This window comes from Lolium perenne, chromosome 4 (genome assembly GCF_019359855.2).
Source record: "Lolium perenne isolate Kyuss_39 chromosome 4, Kyuss_2.0, whole genome shotgun sequence".
Classification (NCBI taxonomy): Eukaryota; Viridiplantae; Streptophyta; class Magnoliopsida; order Poales; family Poaceae; genus Lolium; species Lolium perenne.
Window position 1 is genome coordinate 82,468,541 of NC_067247.2, and position 21,819 is coordinate 82,490,359.

Genomic DNA, 21,819 nt, shown 5'->3' on the forward strand with positions numbered 1-21,819 from the left:
AGCACCGTCAGAACGCAATATTTCGGAAGATCAACTCTGGAAGGAAATTATACCAAAAATCCTATTTTTGAAGATGACGAAGGAAGCCAGAAGGAGGAGCCAGGAGGAGCCAGGGTGGGCCCACACCCTAGGGCGGCGCGGCCCAGGCCCTGGCCGCGCCGGCCTATGGTCTGGGGGGCCCACGACCCTTTTCGCCTCCTTTTCTTCGCCAAACCCTTCGTCCCGAAGACCTAAGCCACAGAGGGTACCTCGCGAAGAGTTACAGCCACCTCTGCGGGCGGAGAACACCAGAGAGAAAAGAGCTCTCCGGCGGGCAGGAATCCGCCGGGGAAATTCCCTCCGGGAGGGGGAAATCGACGCCATCGACACCGTCATCGAGCTGGACATCATCGCCATCACCATCATCATCATCTCCACCATCATCACCGCCGTCTCCACCGCTGGACACCGTCACCGCCGTAGCAATTTGGGTTTGATCTTGATTGTTTGATAGGGGAAACTCTCCCGGTATCGATTCCTACTTGTTGTTGATGCTATTGAGTGAAACCATTGAACCAAGTTTATGTTCAGATTGTTATTCATCATCATATCACCTCTGATCATGTTCCGTATGATGTCTTGTGAGTAGTTCGTTTAGTTCTTGAGGACATGGGTGAAGTCTAAATGTTAGTAGTGAACTATGGTTGAGTAATATTCAATGGTGTGATATTTAAGTTGTGGTGTTATTCTTCTAGTGGTGTCATGTGAACGTCGACTACATGACACTTCACCATTTATGGGCCTAGGGGAATGCATCTTGTACTCGTTTGCCAATTGCGGGGTTGCCGGAGTGACAGAAACCTAAACCCCCGTTGGTATATCGATGCAGGAGGGATCGCAGGATCTCAGAGTTTAAGGCTGTGGTTAGATTTAATTCTTAATTACTTTCTTGTAGTTGCGGATGCTTGCAAGGGGTATAATCACAAGTATGTATTAGTCCTAGGAAGGGCGGTACATTAGCATAGGTTCACCCACACAACACTTATCACAACAATGAAGATTATTTAGCCGTATGTAGCGAAAGCACTAGACTAAAATCCCATGTGTCCTCGAGAACGTTTGGTCATTATAAGTAAACAAACCGGCTTGTCCTTTGTGCTAAAAAGGATTGGGCCACTCGCTGCAATTATTACTCTCGCACTTTACATACTCGTACTTTATTCAACTGTTACATCAAACCCCCCTGAATACTTGTCTGTGAGCATTTACAGTGAATCCTCCATCGAAACTGCTTGTCAACACCTTCTGCTCCTCGTTGGGATCGACATTCTTACTTATCGAAGATACTACGATACACCCCCTATACTTGTGGGTCATCAAGCATCATCAGTACTAACACCAGAAAATTGCTCTCTCATAACAAGATTTAGTAAAGCAGGTTTAATTTCATAAAATTCTGCTGTAGAAGCAGGTGGAGCAATAGGAGTGCCTATGAAATCATTATTATTTGTGCTAGTGAAGTCACACAACTTAGTGTTCTCAGGAGTACTCATTTTAGCAATAATAAAAATAAATAAAGCAAAACCGAATTAAATAAAGTAAAACAAGTAACTAATTTTTTTGTGTTTTTGATATAAAGAAAGCAAACAAGACAGAAAATAAAATAAAGCAAGACAATAAACAAAGTAAAGAGATTGGGTGTGAGAGACTCCCCTTGCAGCGTGTCTTGATCTCCCCGGCAACGGCGCCAGAAAAGTAGCTGCTTGTGACGGTAAAGTACACGTCCGTTGGGAACCCCAAGAGGAAGGTATGATGAGTACAGCAACGAGTTTTCCCCCAGTAAGAAACCAAGGTTATCGAACCAGTAGGAGATGAAGATCACGTGAAGGTTGTTGGTGAAGGAGTGTAGTGCGGCGCAACACCAGGGATTCCTGTGCCAACGTGGAACCTGCACAACACAATCAAACTACTTTGCCCCAACTTAACAGTGAGGTTGTCAATCTCACCGGCTTGCTGAAAACAAAGGATTAAACGTATGGTGTGGAAAATGATGTTTGCTTGCAGAAAACAAAAGAGACCAATGATTGCAGTAGGTTGTATTTCAGATATAAAAGAATGGACCGGGGTCCACAGTTCACTAGTGGTGTCTCTCCAATAAGATAGATAACATGTTGGGTAAACAAATTACAGTTCGACAATTAACAAATAGAGAGGGCATAACAATGCACATACATATAATGATGACTACTATGAGATTTACTTAGGGCATTACGACAAAAAACATAGACCGCCATCCAGCATGCATCTATGCCTAAAAAGTCCGCCTTCGGGTTAGCATCCGCACCCCTTCCAGTATTAAGTTGCAAGCAATAGACAATTGCATTAAGTACTGTGCGTAATGTAAACAATACAAATATCCTTAGACAAAGCATTGATGTTTTATCCCTAGTGGCAACAGCACATCCACAACCTTAGGGGTTCCTGTCACTCCCCCAGATTCAATGGAGACATGAACCCACTATCTAGCATAAATACTCCCTCTTCGAGTTACAAATATCAACTTGGCCAGAGCCTCTACTAGCAACGAAGAGCATGCAAGATCATAAACAACACATATATGATAGATCAATAATCAACTTGACATAGTATTCCATATTCATCGGATCCCAACAAACACAACATGTAGCATTACAAATAGATGATCTTGATCATGATAGGCAGCTCACAAGATCTAAACATGATGGCACAATAGGAGAAGACAACCATCTAGCTACTGCTATGGACCCGTAGTCCAAGGATGAACTACTCACGCATCAGTCCGGAGGCGGGCATGGTGATGTAGAGCCCTCCGGCGATGATTCCCCCTCTCCGGCAGGGTGCCGGAGGAGATCTTCTGAACCCCCCGAGTTAGAGTTGACGGCGGCAGCGTCTCTGGAACTGTTCTGGTATTTTGGCTCTCGGTACTAGGGTTTTCGGGGACGAAGGAATAAATAGGCGAAGGGGCAGCGTCGGGGGAGCCAGGGGGCTCCCTCCCCACGTCTCGGCGCGGCAGTGGGCCCCCCCGCGCCGCCATATGGGGAGGGCCCCCTGCTGGCCTTGCTCGACTCCTCTTCGGTCTTCTGGAACACTCCGTAGAAAATAGGGCCGTGGGCTTTTGTTTCGTCCAATTCCGAGAATATTTATAAAACAACTTTTCTGAAATCAAAAACAGCAGAAAACAGGAACTTGCACTGTGGCATCTTGTTAATAGGTTAGTCCCAGAAAATGCATAAAAACATTATAAAGTGTGAATAAAACATGTAGGTATTGTCATAAAACTAGCATGGAACATAAGAAATTATAGATACGTTGGAGACGTATCACGGAGCAACAAGACCTCGCAACCCTAGAGGACAATCTCCAGGTCTTCTTTGCCAATAACAAAGCCGTGCGCCAGGTAACACTAGCCCCCAAGCATAGATTTAGATTTTTTCGAGTGAAATATGTGAATCGATGCTTCAACTGTATTATCCTAGTTGGATCTTGGTGGAAACTTGAAATTTCCTAGCACAAGAAGAACTTTAACTTCGCGTCCAGCCCCCTAGATTTTAAATTTCCGGCTAACCATTCTAACTTGCTTCACAGAGCACCCGTCAACTGCACGAAGACATGCGGACGCTGGTGCTGGAGCAGAAGGCGGAAATCGAGCGGCTGAACAAGAAGGAATTGGAGGATCGGCAGGCCATCATACACCTTGAAACACGTTTGAAAAACAACGAGAGTATGTTTTCCGCCTTACTATAGGTTCCTCAACGTGCTCTCTATTATTGAATATGTTTTTTTTACCTTTGAACTTGCCTTTCCACCTTACAGAACAACTTGCCAAGCGCCCCCCCATCGATGACATCTCCGCCAAGCTCAAAGTCTTGGAATCTGAGCATGAATCCCTCAAGCAATCCCTCAAAGAGTCTCACGAACGTGAGACTAAAACCAAAAAGGAGCTAGAGGACAAGCACGCTCAGGCGATGGTGGAGGTGGCCGAAAAGCTCAAGACCAGCAACAACAGAATTAAGACTCTGGTGTCTAAGCTTAAGACTGCTGAGGCGGAGGCGGCGGATGTCGACGAGCTGATCTTCCGTAAGGATTTCACGTTTTCGGCATGTCCTTTGTATTCTTTTTCTTTTCCCAACTCGAAATCTGAGCGCGTGATTTTTTGTGTATCAGCGTGTCTCAGATTTGAATGGAGAGAAGATTCCGGACTTTCCAGGACTGAAGCCTATGAAGAATCCCGAATTTCAATTGATGATCTCATCGAAGCTTGCCGTGGCATTGCCCAAAGGCTGTCCCTGAAGAGGGCCCGCACTACAGTCATTGATAAAATGACAAAGATGATGAAGCTAGTGCCGGATCTGATCGGGGACTGGCAAGAGTCTTCAGCTTGCGGAGCTGCCTCAATTGCCTTGGCCATGTGCAAAGCCTACTTTCCCGCCATGGACTTCGCGATAATCGCACGCGGAGTCCCCAAGGGCACCAACATCAAGCAAGCTCTCGCGGAAACTCAAGGTTTTGACACGCTCTTTGCCCGGCAGTAGATAACTCGTCGTGGTACAAGAAGCATGATCCTCCGGCCGGTTTTTCTGACGATGAGGAACAGGACGAGGCGGAAAGCTCCGGGTCCAGCGAGCATCAGTCAGACGATGACTCCGGTGATGCTTCCGGCAAGGACGACATGTACCAAGCCTCTGACGACAATCCGAAATCTTCCGAGTGATTCCTGAAAAACAATGAGATGCATCATTTTGGCCCCTTCGTGGGTTTGTAATAAAACTTTAAGTATTTGAAGTAGCTAGGACAAAACGAGTGCATGTGGGCGGAAAAAACTTATCCTGCAATCCATTTAAATTATGTGTGCACGTTTCGTTTGTTTGAAAAGCAAGTGCTAGTTTCTAAGTTTTTCCGGCTTACTTATTTGACCTTAAATGAGCCGAAAGACTTTTAGCCGGAAACACTCACCGACGACGACGAAGCCCAGTGGCAATCCGTCAATAACCGCGGTAACAAGCCCCCAGCCGAGGTGCCAGAAATCACTACCAGGAATCCATAAGTTTGCAAAGAAAAGACTTATCCACGAGAAAACTTAAGCTCACGTCCTAAAGGACGATTTTAAAAATCATAACTTTTATATACGCCTAGGCGAAAACGTCCAACTTTGCGGTTTTAGTCGGAAAATATACACGATCCAAAAAATGAACAACTAAAGGAGGTAAAAGACTCAAAGAGTGAACCATATGCTTTATTTCATTGATCATGTATCATATCTATTACAAAGTATGTAATGCGAAAATTGCTAAGTGTGGAAAGGACGTAACTGTGCTATATTCTAGGGACGGTCTATTTCATCGTATACGTCACCCGGAACCTCTCTCTTGCGTTTCCGGTGCCAATTGGCAGGTATATCTTTTAACTCGCGAATATCAACGAGGTAGTAAGATCCGTTGTGCAGCACTTTGCTGACGACAAAAGGTCCTTCCCATGGAGATTGCAACTTATGCTCTTTCACCCACCGAAGGCGGAGGACCATGTCACCTTCCTTAAACGAGCGGTTCCGAACTCGACGGCTATGATAGCGTCGGCGTTTCTGCTGGTAGATGGTGGAACGTTGGTCAGCTAGGTTCCGAGCTTCTTCGAGCAGGTTCACAGATAGCTGTCGAGCATCGTCAGCGGTTTCTTCATTGTAGGCGGAAACTCTCGGGGAATCATGGATGATGTTGGAGGGGAGCACAGCTTCAGATCCGTATACTAGGAAAAAAGGTGTGAATCCAGTCGATCTGTTAGGGGTAGTTCGTAAACTCCACATAACAGAATCTAACTCCTCAGCCCAAGCTCTGGCTGCTCGCTGCAGCGGTTCTTCAAGGTGAGGTTTGACTCCGGCTAGTATGAGGTCGTTGGCTTGCTCGACCTGCCCATTGGATTGTGGATGAGCCACAGAGGCAAGGTCAAGATGGATTCCTACGTCATTGCAATAGTCCTTTAGTTCTCCATGTGCGAAGTTTGTGCCATTATCTGTGATAATGCTATGTGGGATGCCGTATCTCACTACGAGGCTGCAAACAAATTTTGAGAGGGGATTTGGTGACTAGGTGTATACGTGAGCACCCTCTAGATGCCACACTATCTGCGTTGAGATCTGGTTCTCGTCAATTGGATTTGTTGCCTTGACGTTGCCTTATCCATCGCTAAGCGTACTTGGCGTGGGTCCTACGTGATTTGAAAGTGCATCTGGCCCACTATTTGAATTCAATAAGTAGGATCCTACGTGATTTGGAAGTGTTGTTAGTGTTGATGTGGTTTGCTAACCCAACAATGATGGTAACAGTGGATTGCTAGATGTGACACGTGTCAATCAATGGATGCGTGCTCATGTATACACCCGGTCACTAGGCTTCTTTTGAACAAATTTTAGTGCCATAGCACCGTCGGCTTTTCTCACCGGTTTTGCCTCGATCCAATTACTGAACTTGTCAATAGCGACCAAGAGGTAATCAAAACCGACAGGAGATGATTTCTTCAATTTTCCGACCATATCGAGCCCCCAGACCGCAAACAGCCAAGTGATAGGGATGGTCTTCAGCTCCTGAGCCGGAGCGTTTGGTTGAGTAGCATAGTACTGACAACCACGACAAGTTTTAACTATCTTTTCAACATCTTCTTTAGCTGTTAGCCAATAAAAACCTTGCCGGAAAGCTTTTGCAACGAGAGACCTGGGAGTGGCGTGATGCACGCAATCACCTTGGTGGATCTCTCTGAGGATTTTGATGACATCTTGATTGGAGACGCATTTCAGAAATACCCCGTTTGCACTTCGTTTATAGAGCTGTCCATCGACTATTGTGTAGGATCTTGCTCGTCTGACGACCTGACGTGCGAGGACTTCGTCCTCCGACAAGTTTCTCCGGACTTCAAAAGGATCTTGTGGAGGAGTAGTGGGCATGGAATGGACGACAAGGGCTAGGCCATGTACTTGATTCGATGTTGCTATTGTGTTGTTGTGTATGAACAATTTTCTATTGTCTGTTGATTTGTGGGTTGCTTGACAAACTATTTGATGAACTATTCATATTATGTTATAATAATTGAAGTACAATTTACGTTTTATTTGTTTGATACTATTTTGGATCATCTGCATATTATTTTGTTTGACATATGTATGCAAATGTGCAAAATATGGAGAAGAAGGCGGCAGCATTGGTGCCCTAAAATAGGGCAGCTGTTGGAGACGACGTGCCCTACAATAGGGCATCTGGTAAAGCAAATAAAAATAAAAATTAGGTGCCATATAAGGCAAAAACAGGTGCCCTATACCTGTTTTTGTTGCCCTAAAATAAGGCATCTGTTAGAGATGCTGTAACAGGCCATTGACAGTCCTAGTGGCACATAAACAAATTTACATATTTTTTCGGGCATCCCATTTCATTCCACATCTGTGGAAATTTTAGGGTTACCCACGAACGCAGATTTCGTGCTCCCGAGCTCCAGTGCTCCTGATTAGTTCAAAAAATTTAAAACCATATCTGTGAGTCTTAAAAAATTTGAAAAAAAATATTCGGATGTAATTCATGAATTATCCCACAAACGTGTAAAATATCAATTCCAGATACTTTGTATTCTGAGCTGTAAAAAAATAACAAAAATGTAGATCTGTAGAAGTATGTTTCAAATCCCCAAATTTTATCAGATTTGTCATTTTTGTGTAGCCCACAATACAAAGAATTTCAAGTCACGATTTTACATGCTTGTGGGATACAACACTAACTATGTGCAGAATTATTTTCAGATTTTTTTAGAACTTTTAAACCATGATTTTAAATTTATTTAAACGACGAGAGCACTGGTGCTCACGAGCAAATGATACTTTCCGGGTTACCCACCCTATTCATCTCGCCAACATGTAGGTAGGCTGTCCGTTTTGGTCCACAAGTCATCCAACTAAACCACAAAACCCCTCTTCTCAGCTCTTGTCGCGTAATTTACTTGGAAAAAAAATCTCGGTCATGCTGGTTAGTTTTTTTGAACAAATCATGCTGGTTAGTAAAGTGGCCATGATCTCCCTAGCTGCTATGGAATGGAGTCCACCCTACATGGTTATTTTTTAGGTGGAATCCTAATAAAGATGCATAATTTTTAAAAACAAAGATGCACATCTTAAGCCCCTATCGGAGGTGCACTTTACAACGAGATACCTGGGATACTTTTTGGCTAGGGTAATCGGTGCGAGGCCAATGAAGGCGCCGGCCAAACGGTCACAAACACGGCGACGGCGAGGGACCAATTTTGAACGGCCGCCCAATTGCAACGTACCCACACAAGCTTATCTCCCCCCACCACAAATCCCTCTCACGAGCGCAAACCACGAGAGCGCCGAAAACGAAAGCAAAAACAAATCAAAATCAGGGCAAGAGTGGGGAGAGAAAAAACATTTCTTTTTCTTTCCGTCGATCTTTCCGTTTCTTACCACACCACCACTGCTCCGAATATGCTGTCCCCAGCCACGCCGGCCGCGCCCTGATCCCCAATGCCTCCCCTCCACCGCCGCCGCCCCGCCGCCGCCGCCGCCGGATCCTCCGCACGGGCCCTCGATCTGCCGCGCGCCGGCCCGCGCTGACCTCCGGGCCCACTGCCCCCGCCCCCTCCTTGCTCCCTCCCCATCCTCCTCTGCCCTTGCCTGCCCGCTCCTCCCTCCCCCTCTCGCGGCGGACGGGCTGGGGTTGAGGGGACGGCTAGGGTTTCCGCGACTCCCGCGTCGCCGCCCCCCCGCGGATTCGTGCTCGCTTCCTCGCTCGCTGCGCGGAGCCGCCGCCCGCGGTTTCGCTTCTTCGCCTTAGGGATTGGTTCTTGCTCTTGCTTCGGAAGCGCTGTCGGAGGGAGCTCTCGGCCTCGATTCGCGAGGTTTCCGGGGGAGCGGCGCCGATCTGCGTGCGGCAGCGCCGCCGCATTGGGTGGCCCCGCAAGCCCCCGAGGGTTTCAAGCTTCGATTCGGCCGATTTGCCCGGCTCCACGCTCCCAAAGGCGCGGCCTTTAGCTTCCCGCCGGCCCCGGTAAGCATTCCCCTACGCTCTGCCGCTGGGCCAGCTTGATATTGGAGGGAAACATGGCGGAGAACATCGATCTGGTGCTGGAGTTCCTCAAGAAGAACCGGTTCGCCAAGGCCGAGGCCGCGCTCCGCGGGGAGCTCACCGCCAACGGGCCGACGGTGCAGCGGCGCGCGGCGGAGCCCAAGGGGGACGACGAGCACGAGGACTCCGAGGTGGGTTCCGCTGCAGGGCCGAGAGGCGCCGCGTCAGTGAGAAGCGCAGATTCGTCGAGGGAGTTCATTGTGAAGGAGATTGACGTTGGAGGCCTGCCTAATGGGTCTGAGGGCAAGAAGGGGGTGGGGATTGGCCTGCCTCTGGAGAGCAGCACAGGGGATCTGTACCCGTGGAACTTCAGCATCGCCAACAGCACCGCGGAGCAACTGGCGGAGCTTCTGGTGTCCGAGGAGGTGCCAAGGCATCGCCGTGGCGCGGTGTTACCTGAGAAGAGGGATCGCGGTGTTGGAACCGAGCAGCCGGGTCCGGTGCTGGAGCAAAAGGTCTCCTTTGGAAGAGGGAAGGGGAAGGTTGATGCTGCAGGGAGAAGTGAAGCCAATGAGCCAGGCCACTCGAGTGATAAGAATCCGGTTCCGGAAAAGGAGGAGCCCTTGAATGGCTACGCAGTTAAGACGGTGCTTCCGTTTCCTACAGAAATCCCCTCATCTAGCTACCATAGCACGCACCATGATGGAAATGAGAGGAAAGACACGAAGAAGAAGAGCGTCAGTTCCGATGGTTCTGGAAAAGCAGCAACGAGGCAGGTAGATCACGTTGCTGACCGTTGCTTCGATCTGCAGCTCATGGGAAATAGCCAGCGCGAGGAGTTCCCCAGGCTGCCTCCTGTGCGGCTCAAGTCTGAGGATAAGCTTGTTAATATGAACTGGGAGGAAAAGATTGATCACCATGGATCTGGAACCAACGACCCTAGTACTGACCATGTCTTTATGATTGGCTCTTATCTTAATGTTCCAATTGGGCAGGACATAACATCAACAGGTATGTTGCTTACTAGTTTAACAGTGACATGTCAACGTTATCGCCTTATAATTGCAACACAAGCTGAAAGTTAAAGAGTACCTTACTCTCAAGCAACACCATCATCCTGTTTGATTCTTTACTTGTTCGTCTTACAACTAATTATCAACGAAACTTATTCTGTTTCTATGTACATAACCTGCCATTTGTGTTGCTCATGCTTGCCTCAGGGAACTGCAATGTTAGATACTTAGATAACCCAATAATTTGTTTGTTACGTGATAAAAAAAATGAATAAATGGGCTCTAGTTCAAGTTTTTAAAGGAAACTTGTCTTTGAGAGTATGTGCTCTTGTAGATTATTCTGGCGACGTTTTCACATGTCATTCTAAATTTGCGTTTTCGTATTTTTTGTAAAGGGATATTTAGCAGCCATTTCACATTTGCTTGTACATCTTATGCTAGGTTTTTAAAATTAAGAACTCAGCTGTATGTGAATTTCATCTTTGATAATACGGATATGCAAATTTGCAACAATGAAATATTGTTTATGTTGTCGCTTACCTGAGCTTTGGCTAATCATTCGGTACTTAAGGTTTGACATATGTGTTAACACATACAGGTGGAAGACGCACAGTCGGCAGTAGTTGGTTATCTGTCAGTCAAGGTATTGCAGAGGATACTCCTGACATGGTTTTTGATTCAATTGGTGATGATTTGCTTGGATATCCAAATGAGTATTGGGACTCTGATGAGTATGATGACGACGATGATGTTGGCTACACCCGACAACCAATTGAGGATGAAACCTGGTTTCTTGCACATGAGATTGACTATCCTAGTGACAATGAGAAGGCAACTGGTCACACTAGTGGCCCTGACAGACATGATCGTCCTACGAAAGATGATGACGATGACCAATCATTTGTTGAAGAGGATTCCTACATATCTGGTGAGCAATACTTTCATGGGAAGAGCATTGGACAGATAGGTACTTCGGAGGGGCCAAGAGGACATGGAATTCCTGATAATGATATGATAGCTCAGTATGATGGTCAACTTTTGGATTCAGAAGAACTAAATTTGATGCATTCTGAACCAGTCTGGCAGGGTTTTGTTTCACAGAATAGTGAACTTGGCATGTTAGGCAATGGGAAGTTCCTTAATGATTCTGAACGACCTCATCCTGATGATCCTTTTGTTGAGGATGACCAGCATGGTTCAGTAAGGTCAATTGGTGTTGGTATAAGCAGTGATGCCGCCGACATTGGAAGCGAGGTGCGTGAAAGTTTGATTGGAGGAAGCAGTGAAGGAGACATAGAGTACTTCAATGAAAGTAATCTGAGTGTTAGTGGAAAGAGACACTCTCAGCAAGAAACCGAAAAGAAAAGGGTTAATGCGAATGGAACAAGACAGGACCAAATGAACTATGATATCCAAAAGGGCAATATGCCACCAGGAGCAGCTTATGCTGATGGTGGATTTTCTTTTCCACCGCCATTGCATTCTGGAAAAATTGCTGAATCAGATGCTAAGTCTTCATGGTCAAAGAAGGATGATTCGTATTCAATTAATGATCCCGATGACTGTCAAAATGGCACAGTATCAGATGATACACTAGCCACATGGAAGAAAAAGAACAGTGTGTCTTCCATAAGGAGCTCTCGAGATGAAATGACTTCTGATGTTATTAGATCAAGAAATTCAAGTGCATCGTCTGCTTTGAATAATGCTTACGATGAAGTGGAGGAGACAATGAATGCTCGCCATCACAAACTAGATGATGCACAAGAAGAGGAGACTGGAACCACGCTAGATGATGAGGAAGCAGCAGCATTGCAAGAACAAGTAAGGCAGATAAAGGCCCAAGAGGAAGAATTTGAAACTTTCAATCTGAAGATTGTACATAGGAAAAACAGGTACCTTTTGTAGTCCTTGATTACTTCTTTTTATTCCTGATGTTGGTTAAAGCTTAAAGGGAAATGGTGAGCCCTATTTATCTACTGGTCCTTGACGTTTACGTTTATAGTGGCATACTGTTTATTTATTTCTCCGAAGTGCCTTTGTTCTGACATCATCTCCTGTAAATATTGTAACAGAACTGGTTTTGAAGAAGACAAAAATTTCCATGTTGTTCTCAATTCTGTTATCGCTGGTCGTTACCATGTCACGGAGTATTTGGGATCAGCAGCATTCAGCAAGGCTATCCAGGCACATGATTTACACACAGGAATGGATGTGTGTGTTAAAATCATTAAGAATAACAAAGATTTTTTCGACCAGAGCCTTGATGAGATTAAGCTTCTGAAATATGTTAACAAGCATGACCCTGCTGACAAGTACCACCTTCTTCGTCTATATGATTACTTCTACTATCGGGTAAATATGAGCTTTATCTTCTCTTAATCCCTTTTTGGTGTTATTTAGTTCCCATGGAACATAGAGTTCGTCACCTTTTCTATTGTAGGGTTGACCTTTAGGATCTCATTTATTTTACTAAAGCATTTTCTTTAAATGAAGTTTACTGAAGCTGCGGATATTTACATTGCATTATTGGTGCATTTGAGATCTTGATGTTTCTATACATATGGTGTACTTTCTGTAACTGTTAAATTGAGGATTTCTTTAAACATATTATGGCACCGAATATGCCCGTTGATATGCTTTTAATGTTAATTTTTGAGACATTTGCTCTACAATTCCCCCTTTTTTTCTTATAAACCTATCGCCTCCAGTTATCTTGCCATTGATTTTTATGTAGACTAACATTTCATAGTTTCGACGCATAAAGGCTGGGTTGAACATTCTTGTACAATTTGATCCAGTATAATAACTGTTTTTGTTGATTTTTTTACAATCATTGGCGTTTGCCAAATGATCTAAGCCCTTTACATCTTGTGATAAAATCTAGCATGTTTTGGTGTAGAACTTAATTCAAACATGATTGGAGGATATTTGTTTGTAGTGTGAAGGTTTAGGAGTTCAGTTTATCTGACCTAAAAAATTGCTTTGAGATTCTTCTTCAAGTCATTAGAACCATTGGGTTGCTTACTTGCTTTCTTAGCCATTTTAAATTATGGCTTTGGCAAATTTAGGTCGGTGCGTCCTATTAAAAAATCAGTTATGTTTTCTGTAGAACTTAGTCGAACTATTTTTTTGCAGGAACATTTGTTGATAGTTTGTGAACTTCTAAAGGCAAATTTGTATGAGTTTCAAAAGTTCAATAGAGAATCAGGAGGCGAGGTTTACTTTACGATGCCAAGATTGCAGGTATCAATATCATTAAGCTGTGGCATTCATTGATGCTGATTCAATGTTTTCACAAAGTAATTTGACATGAATCAACTTTTCACGTCAGTTATTGATCTATTTCGTTGATGGACCCTTTTTGCAGTCAATAGCTATTCAGTGTCTGGAGTCGCTGCAGTTTCTGCATGGACTTGGTCTTATTCATTGCGATTTGAAGCCAGAGAACATATTGGTAAAGAGCTATAGTAGATGTGAAATAAAGGTCATTGACCTTGGCAGTAGCTGTTTTGAGACTGATCATCTATGCTCGTACGTTCAATCGCGATCTTACCGGGCACCTGAGGTTATACTGGGCCTACCTTATGACAAAAAGATAGACGTATGGTCACTTGGATGTATTCTAGCAGAACTTTGCACTGGAAATGTAAGTGGTTATCTCGCCCCAATGAGTACAGTTCTTATCTGTGATTTTGTGTTTCTGTAACAATCTTCTAGCAACATATAGTCGAAAGATAGCCCACACAGTTAAATAAATAACCAGATTTTTTCGTTGGCTACATATTTCTTTGTTGTTCCCTCTGTCTGTTCTGTCTTTACCACAGTAAATAAAATACTGCATTTAATACCTGTTGGTCTAATGTTCTCTAACAAAATGCTGTTGGTCTGTACTGAGAGTCTGAGGGAGTATAGAACAGTACTCATATAACAAAAAGCATTTAGGGTCGAAGGGAGTATATTTTCACTCTTCTGTGCTATATGATTGGTTGTCAATAGTAAAATAGATTTAACATTACCGCTCGTTAAACCTGTAGAATATGTCAGCTAAACTTTCTATTGATCTGTGCTCTTCAGGTTCTTTTTCAAAACGATTCTCCTGCGACATTACTTGCACGTGTGATGGGCATCATTGGTTCCATAGAACAAGCTATGCTTGCACAGGGGCGTGATACTTACAAATACTTCACAAAGAATCACATGCTGTATGAAAGGAATCAGGTTTGAACTCTTCAGTTATGTTTCTTTTTTTACTCAGACAATCCTGGTTCAGGTTCGTCCTTAAAACTATCATTTCTAAGTTAAGTTGCATCTTGTTGCACTTCAGGAAAGTAGCAGGCTGGAATACTTGATTCCGAAGAAGACATCATTGCGGCACCGCTTGCCCATGGCTGATCAAGGTTTCATTGAGTTTGTTGCATACCTTCTCGAGGTAAATCCAAAAAAGCGTCCAAGCGCCTTAGAAGCATTGAAACACCCGTGGCTATCCTTCCCCTACGAGCCAATATCATCATGACACGGTTGCTATTGGATTGTCATGTTTGCACTATATTGAGTGCCTTAACATATCTTGGCACGTAAGCACAATGAAAAAAAGTTTTGATGGATCAAGATAGTAGGATTTGTTCTACCACAGACCACCCGAGAGCACCGATCAAGTTCAGAATTGAAGCGCAATCTTGATTCAAACCCATCATGATGTGTCACAGCTGGGATGGTCTTTGCTCCCTGTACTAGAAATGCAGCCATGTGTTGTGGTGTAAAATATAACTCCGGTTTTGTCTATTTCTGGCTCCAATGTAACAGGCCATTTGGTTAGATATACTTTTGAAACCCATTTTTCTAGGAATAGGGCTGTCATGTTGTACATGGTGTGTGATTATTGTTGAACCTTGTGCCATGCTGTGCACTTCTTTTATGGCTCTAACCCAAGGTTCTGTATATCTTTGCACCATCACCCATCAAGTGCTTGGGTAAATTGCCTTCCAAGCCTGTTTTGCAGAGAAGCATACCAGTCATGCCGTTTCTTGAGCCAGTCATATAGTCACTTTTCTTCTCGGAATAGTCAGCTAAGGACTGCAGCAAAAATGGTGGTCAATTTGCACCGCGTGCTTGTTTGTCCATTCCCCTTTCCTACGAGTAACAAGTATATTTCGGTTCTTTGACAGAAGAGAACATACAAGATGTGGCGTCGGACTTCTGAATTGAAAACACGAGCTCAAAAGATTTGGATTGGCTTGGAAACAACCCTCGCAATGATACTGACAGTAGGGGTAAAAGTGAGCTCTTTTTATGGCACCACTACAATTTCGTAGGGGAGCAGAGAGAAAACTCACTTTTGAGAGCCGCCATGGCTAGATGGTAAAAAGCTTAAAGATATTGCTCCCTTATCTACAAGATCTCTACAATGAAGAAATGGAATGTCAAGCTAGCTCTAAATAATGAAGGATGAATCTCCAACATAAGGGCTCCTTTGATTTAAAGGATAGGAAAAGCATAGGAATAGGAAAGGTATATGATTGAAATGACATGTCTACTTGAAACCTATAGGAAGATGAAGTTTGTTTGATTGTAGCAAATGAATTTTTCCATGAGGTATGAGCTAATGTTTTTTTCCTATAGGAATTACACTACAAGATTTCTATAGGAATTTTTCCTATAGGATATGTTCCTAGGAATCAAACAACATGTAAAGGAATTTTTCCCATAGGAACTAAATCCTACACAATTCCTATGCAAATCCTTTGAATCAAAGAAGCCCTAAAAGTGGACTTTTCAATGGACAACATCCGCTCACTTCGGATCCAACTTTGGCATGTCAATCTTCAAGATTGTGTGGTGGACGAATATTGCTTGGAACCTACCTAACCGAAAATGGGCAATATTCTGCTAAATCCACATACAAAGCAATATTTCATGGGAGCAACATGCTCGCTTATAAGCTCCTCGGTTTGGAAGATTTGAGATCATCCCAAAATCAAGTTTTTCGCTTGGATAGGATTTGAACCCCCATCTGTCTCTATAAGAGGGGATGGCCGAATTATGCGGTTTACCCGCTTTGCAAACGTGTACATGTATCGGTGGATCACCTCTTTTTTCTTTCCTTTTTCTTTTTCTTTTTGAGATCACCACCTGCTTATTCATTACAGATACCCATGAGACTTTGGGGCATAATCAAGGATTGGCTCGGGCTCCATTTCATCGACCTTGAGGCTTGGCGGGGCAATCTATTTTCTCTTGGTGGCACATCATGATGAAGCTCAAAGGCTCAGCTTATGTGAAGCTCCTCGCTTCGTGGGAAATTTTAAATGAGCGTAGTGCTCTTGTCTTCAAAAGAAAGCACGTAACACCCTCGGCAATCCTATTCCTAGGGGGAGATTCAGCATGAGGCTGATCTTTGTTTTTTTTGGCCGGCGCATATTCGCATGAGCTTATTTGATGCCGGTAGGGTGAGCCGTTGTTTTAGTGTTGTGCTCTCGCTCCTTAATTTTTTATAGAAACATAGTACAAACATAGACGCACACATACAACGCGTATACACTCACTCCTATAAACGTACATACGCACACCCTACCTTTATGAGCACCTCCGAAAGACTGATTCGGTGGATTGGATCTTGAAAGTGACGAAATCACCACAAACACCTCGCTTGCAGGGATGGGAATGGCGTAGTCTGTTTGCCCTTCTTCGTAAGTAGCTGGACTTGGATCTTCGTAAGCAACTGAAACTATAAAAAGTAAATGTCAATTGGCCTTCTAAAGGCTATAGCCCTGTTTCGTTTGAAAAAACGAATTTCTAGTTTTGAAGAAGAAAGGCCTCGAGAAAGCCACTCCGCCTAAAGAGTCCTATTCCTATCCGGTCTACATTCACTATTCTTCATAGGCACTGCGCTGGGTCGGTAGGTTGTTGTTTTTACTTTTTGATTATTGCTTTAGTCCAGTCGCTCGATAGGACTTCCCGTAACCCGAAAAGGTTGGTTCTTCCCCTACAACCCCTACCCCTCCAAGGCAGTACTCTTCATCGGCAAATCCGAATGTCTCGATCCGAGTTGAGACCCACCTACAGAAATTGATCCATCAACAGCTTTTTTCTGTAGTGGCAGGAAGTCTCCAACTCTTCGATATGCGCTACCATTCTAGAGTAACTCCTTGATTATGGCTTCAATTTCATCCGGTGGTGTGAATACCTATAAGGCCTTTGATTCACTGGTTGACTATCGTGAGGTGAATCCGATGGTCACATGGTCTTTTAGGAGGGAGGGTAGTGGGTTCTAAGAACACATCAGAGAAAGAGGACCAAACCTGCTTGAGTCCTCTTCTACATCTTGAGTACTTCCCACTCCAATGGATCTCGTTTTTAGAATAGCTTTGATCCGGCCATGTAGAGCACTTATAGAGGTCCAGTTTCACGTCAGCAATCTATCACACCCATGCTGGAATTCAGTAGAGTCCCACGAGTCAATCGACAAAAGCTCTGACTTTACGAGACACACGTATGTCAAACTTGTGGTTTGAATTCAGGTTAGTTGAGGGTACAACCACCCTCCAAGAGGAATACATGTATTCCTTCCGTCCAAAAGAATACCACAGATTCATGTAAATTTAATCTTGATGTATAAATGTCCTGCCGTGGCCGTGTCTCTAACTGTACGGTACGGTCGAAGAGAAATGCTACAGAGGGTAAATAGATAGTTCGCGGTCGCGTTACCTGCTTGCGTGCACAGCAGTAGGCCAGGACCTATGTACGTTGGGCTGCGAGGTAAGCTGAGTAGTGCTGGCGGCGATGACGTTCCGTCGCGCACGCCTGTTTTTTCTGGCGGATCGATGCTAAACACGTACGGAACCTAATAAGCAGTAACGTCCACCACAACGCGACCAGACCACGTTCGTTGCGCATCTCTCGCGTGGAAGCTAGTGAGCTTCAGCGAGGGTACGTGATCAGCTATGTTACGGCGCGGTCGACGTGACGCACACGGCACTACTGTACGGTCCATATTTAGGGGCACTTCAAAGTGCCCCAATAGGTAGTCAAAGTGCCCCTAATTACTTTTAGGGGCACTATGAAAAGTGCCTCGGATGCTTGTGTCCCTAAATGAAAAGTTTTGAAAGTGCCTCTAAATGTTTTTAGGGGCAGTTTCCAAAGTGCCTCTAAATGTTTTTAGGGGCAGTTTCGAAAGTGCCTCTAAATGTTTTTAGGGGCAGTTTCGAAAGTGCCTCTAAATGTTTTTAGGGTCAGTTTCGAAAGTGCCTCTAAATGTTTTTAGGGGCAGTTTCCAAAGTGCCTCTAAATGTTTTTAGGGGCAGTTTCGAAAGTGCCTCTAAATGTTTTTAGGGGCAGTTTCCAAAGTGCCTCTAAATGTTTTCAGAGGCAGTTTGAAAAGTGCATCTAAATGTTTTTAGAGGCAGTTTGAAAAGTGCCTCTAAAGGTTTTCAGGGGCACTTAGTGTTTTGCCTCTAAAGTTTGTGGCAGTTTGAAAAGTGCCTCTAAATGTTTTTAGAGGCAGTTTGAAAAGTGCCTCTAAATGTCTTTACAAGCTAGTAAACAAAATGCCCCTAAAACTACAAGCATGACAGTGGTCATATTACAGTACTATTAACATTACAGTACTAACAGGCACAGATTTGGTCAAATTACAGTACTAATAGGCACAGACAGGTATAAGTCATATTACAGTACTAACAGGCACAGGCAGGTATAAGTCAATGTTGTTTTGGAGGCATTTGTCTAAGCAGTTTTGCATTTTATGTAACACTGATAAAGAACTATGCAAAGAACTATGCGATAATCTACTAATCCAAAGAACTATGCATTAACTATGCAAAGAATCTGATGACAATATCTAAGCAGTGTCTTTCTGACTTGCACCCTTCCTCTTCTTAGCAGTAGATGCAACTGCTTTCAACTTCTTCTCAAGTGTACACGCAATCTCGGCCGATGTTCTATCGATTGCCGGATCAGTTACCTACAAGGAACCAATCTTGAATGTGTCAAACAACAGATGTTGGAATAAATAATATTGAGCAATTAAGATGTAACAACTAATTACACTAACGGAGGAATAAATCATCAAGTACTGGCAAAAATAATTTCAGTAACGGAGGAATAAATCTTCAAGTATTGGCAAACACGGCCAAACCACGCCACCGATGGATCCGAAGCAGCACCGCGTTTTCGGCGACCAAAACATACTCACACAGATCCTGGCCAGGCCACACCAGCCACCACTAGATGCGCCCTAGCTAACACATGTATCATGGAGGAGATCAAACACCCGGATTTTGCAATAGCCTATTCCAAGATCCAAGATCCAGTTAACATATGGTTCTTCATGTCAACTGGATCTGGACCTGGCCGGATCACCTGGCTAGCCGACACCGAGGACAAGACTGGAGACGACACGACGGGTTTGCTCAGAGGACAAGACTGGAGACTAATTACACTAACGGAGGAATAAATCATCAAGTACTGGCAAGAATAATTTCAGTAACGGAGGAATAAATCATCAAGTACTGGCAAAATGAGATCTCTGCCAGGTTGACCGGCAAACTAAAGCAACTAGGTCGTGTTGCTTCATGCTCTATAAGTCGGCAGCAAAACATATATCTTGCAAAAGTACAAAAGCTGTTATGCGAGGTAGAAAACTAAAATCTAGCTGAATATATAATTGCACTACCATATACAGTAATTGTATTAAATCAAGTTGAACAAGAAACAATCAAGAAACAAATATAAGTCTCATATTTTCTCATATATCAACAAATATGAAGCAAGTCTCCTTCATCTTCTTTCTCTCTCTTTTGTGCTGAAAAACTCTTTTCTCTCTGAAGATTTTTGTTTGTTTTGAGAGGTAGGAAAATATGTTTTTACATGTCACTACTTCACCTCACCTCCTTTTTCTCTGTTTGTTGAAAATCCTTTTTGTCCTCTGAATAATCTTGTTTGTTCAGATCTATGGATATATGTGTATGGTTTCAGATCTATGGATAGATTTCTATGAATATGCCCTACCTACCTGTATTTTTTACTAGCTTTGGTAATTGCTAAATATACACAGGATGAACTGTGTTGTTTGTGGTTCGATGGGCAATCATTGTCATGAGAGGCGGGAGACTCTCAGTTCATTTCGTTGTTATCTTGGAAGCAGATTTGATGACTTTATGGTATATATCCTTTTTTAGAATGTATCTTTTTTGTTGACAGATTGTAGACTATATCCTTATTTTCTGCATTTTTGTTCTACTGTTTTTTCAGACTGTGCCTTGTTTTGTGAGGAGGCAGTTCAACAACCTTGTTGGTAATGTCTTTTTTGTCGTTACATCGGATGAAGTGAAGTACAAATTTCATGTTAAGAAAGGCAGTTCGAAGACACGTGTTTTTGGAAGTGGATACCAAAAATTTCTTCATGACTACGACCTGAAAGTTGGTGACTGTATCATGTTTGGGTTTGATAGTGCTCCTGAACTGTTTGGGATTTTTGCAGAAGGTCCTGATGGCACTGAAAAGCATCGTGTCGATGGTAATTCTGTTTTCTCCTTTACCATGTGTTGCCCATTTTTTTAATATAACTGATGTTATATCTCCTCTTTTTTTTATTCTTTTATTAATTTTAAATTTGTATGCAGAAATTCCAACTGCAGTTGTCCACACTAAAGGTGTTATGCTTACTACTGCTCAAACATTGAAGAAGGAACAACTTCTCCGTGAGCGTGGTCTTGGTCTTGGTGTTGTTTTTGTGCACACCTTGACGAATACTGATTTGAAGGGCAATGGACTGGTATAATTATCCTTTTCTTTATGTAATCTTAGTTATCCTTTATATCCTTCCCATATATAATTTAATTTTTATTATTCAGCGTATACCGAAGGAAGTTGTTAGGTCCTTGAATATCTCTGAAAGCGGGGAGGCATGTTTTTTTGTTGATGACTATGGCTACCACCCTCAGGGTGCATACTACACTACTACTGATGGAAGGATGAAGTTCGATTCCAGCTGGTCGGAGTTTGCTAAGGAGTATAACTTTGAATCTGGGAATGTTGTTCTCATTCTTTTCAACCAGGGCGGCCGTGGTGGTATTGAAGTTTCAGTTGATATCATATGATATAATCTTTATCATATGATATAATTGTTTTAGTCTACAATTTGTGTGTGCCCATTGTGTGTTTATGTCAATTCGCTACCCTGGCCGCTTGTATGACTATATATGTCGCAGTATCTATTATGCAGACTATATTTCTGATTTTTTTTTATTTGGGTTTTGGGGGGTAACTCCGCCTACCATATTCTCGGTAGCCGGTCCCAAGCCCGGATAAAGGAGGAGGGTCTCTCTGTTTCTTTCTTCTCAGTATTGAGCGATATTTTAAGTTTTTTGCTCTGATTCTCGGTATCTGTAAATTTCTTGATAAAGGAGGAGTGTCTCTGTTCCTCAATCATTTGTCTTTCTTAGTCTTAGTTCATGTGTGCCAGGATAAAATTTCTCAATCTGGCAGTAGGAGGGTACACTAACTCTTGTGTGAAGGGATTGTATAGTGGGATTGTGCAGGGGGTACACTTTCTGATTGACTATTTGGTCCTGCATTTTTTCTACTGCCAGTTCAATTTTCACTGATTTTAATTGTTCATTTTTTGCAAAGTAATATGTACTTCCCTGGGCCTTGGAAAAAACAGAACAAGCCCACTAGGCTGGAAGTTAAGTGTTTTACTTCCCTGGGCCTTGGGGAAAACAGAACAAGCCCAC

The 21,819-nt window shown here is 43.5% G+C and overlaps 1 protein-coding gene across 1 annotated transcript; it reads left to right on the forward strand.

Moving 5' to 3' along the window:
- The first annotated feature begins 8,422 nt into the window (after window positions 1–8,422).
- LOC127293129 (uncharacterized) lies at window positions 8,423–15,025 on the forward strand. Its single transcript, XM_051322685.2, has 7 exons — window positions 8,423–10,082; window positions 10,683–11,979; window positions 12,160–12,439; window positions 13,223–13,330; window positions 13,455–13,733; window positions 14,162–14,305; window positions 14,412–15,025. The coding sequence occupies exons 1-7, from the start codon at window positions 9,107–9,109 to the stop codon at window positions 14,598–14,600; spliced, it is 3,273 nt and encodes a 1,090-aa protein (XP_051178645.1). The 5' UTR covers window positions 8,423–9,106; the 3' UTR covers window positions 14,601–15,025.
- Window positions 15,026–21,819: the final 6,794 nt, after the last annotated feature.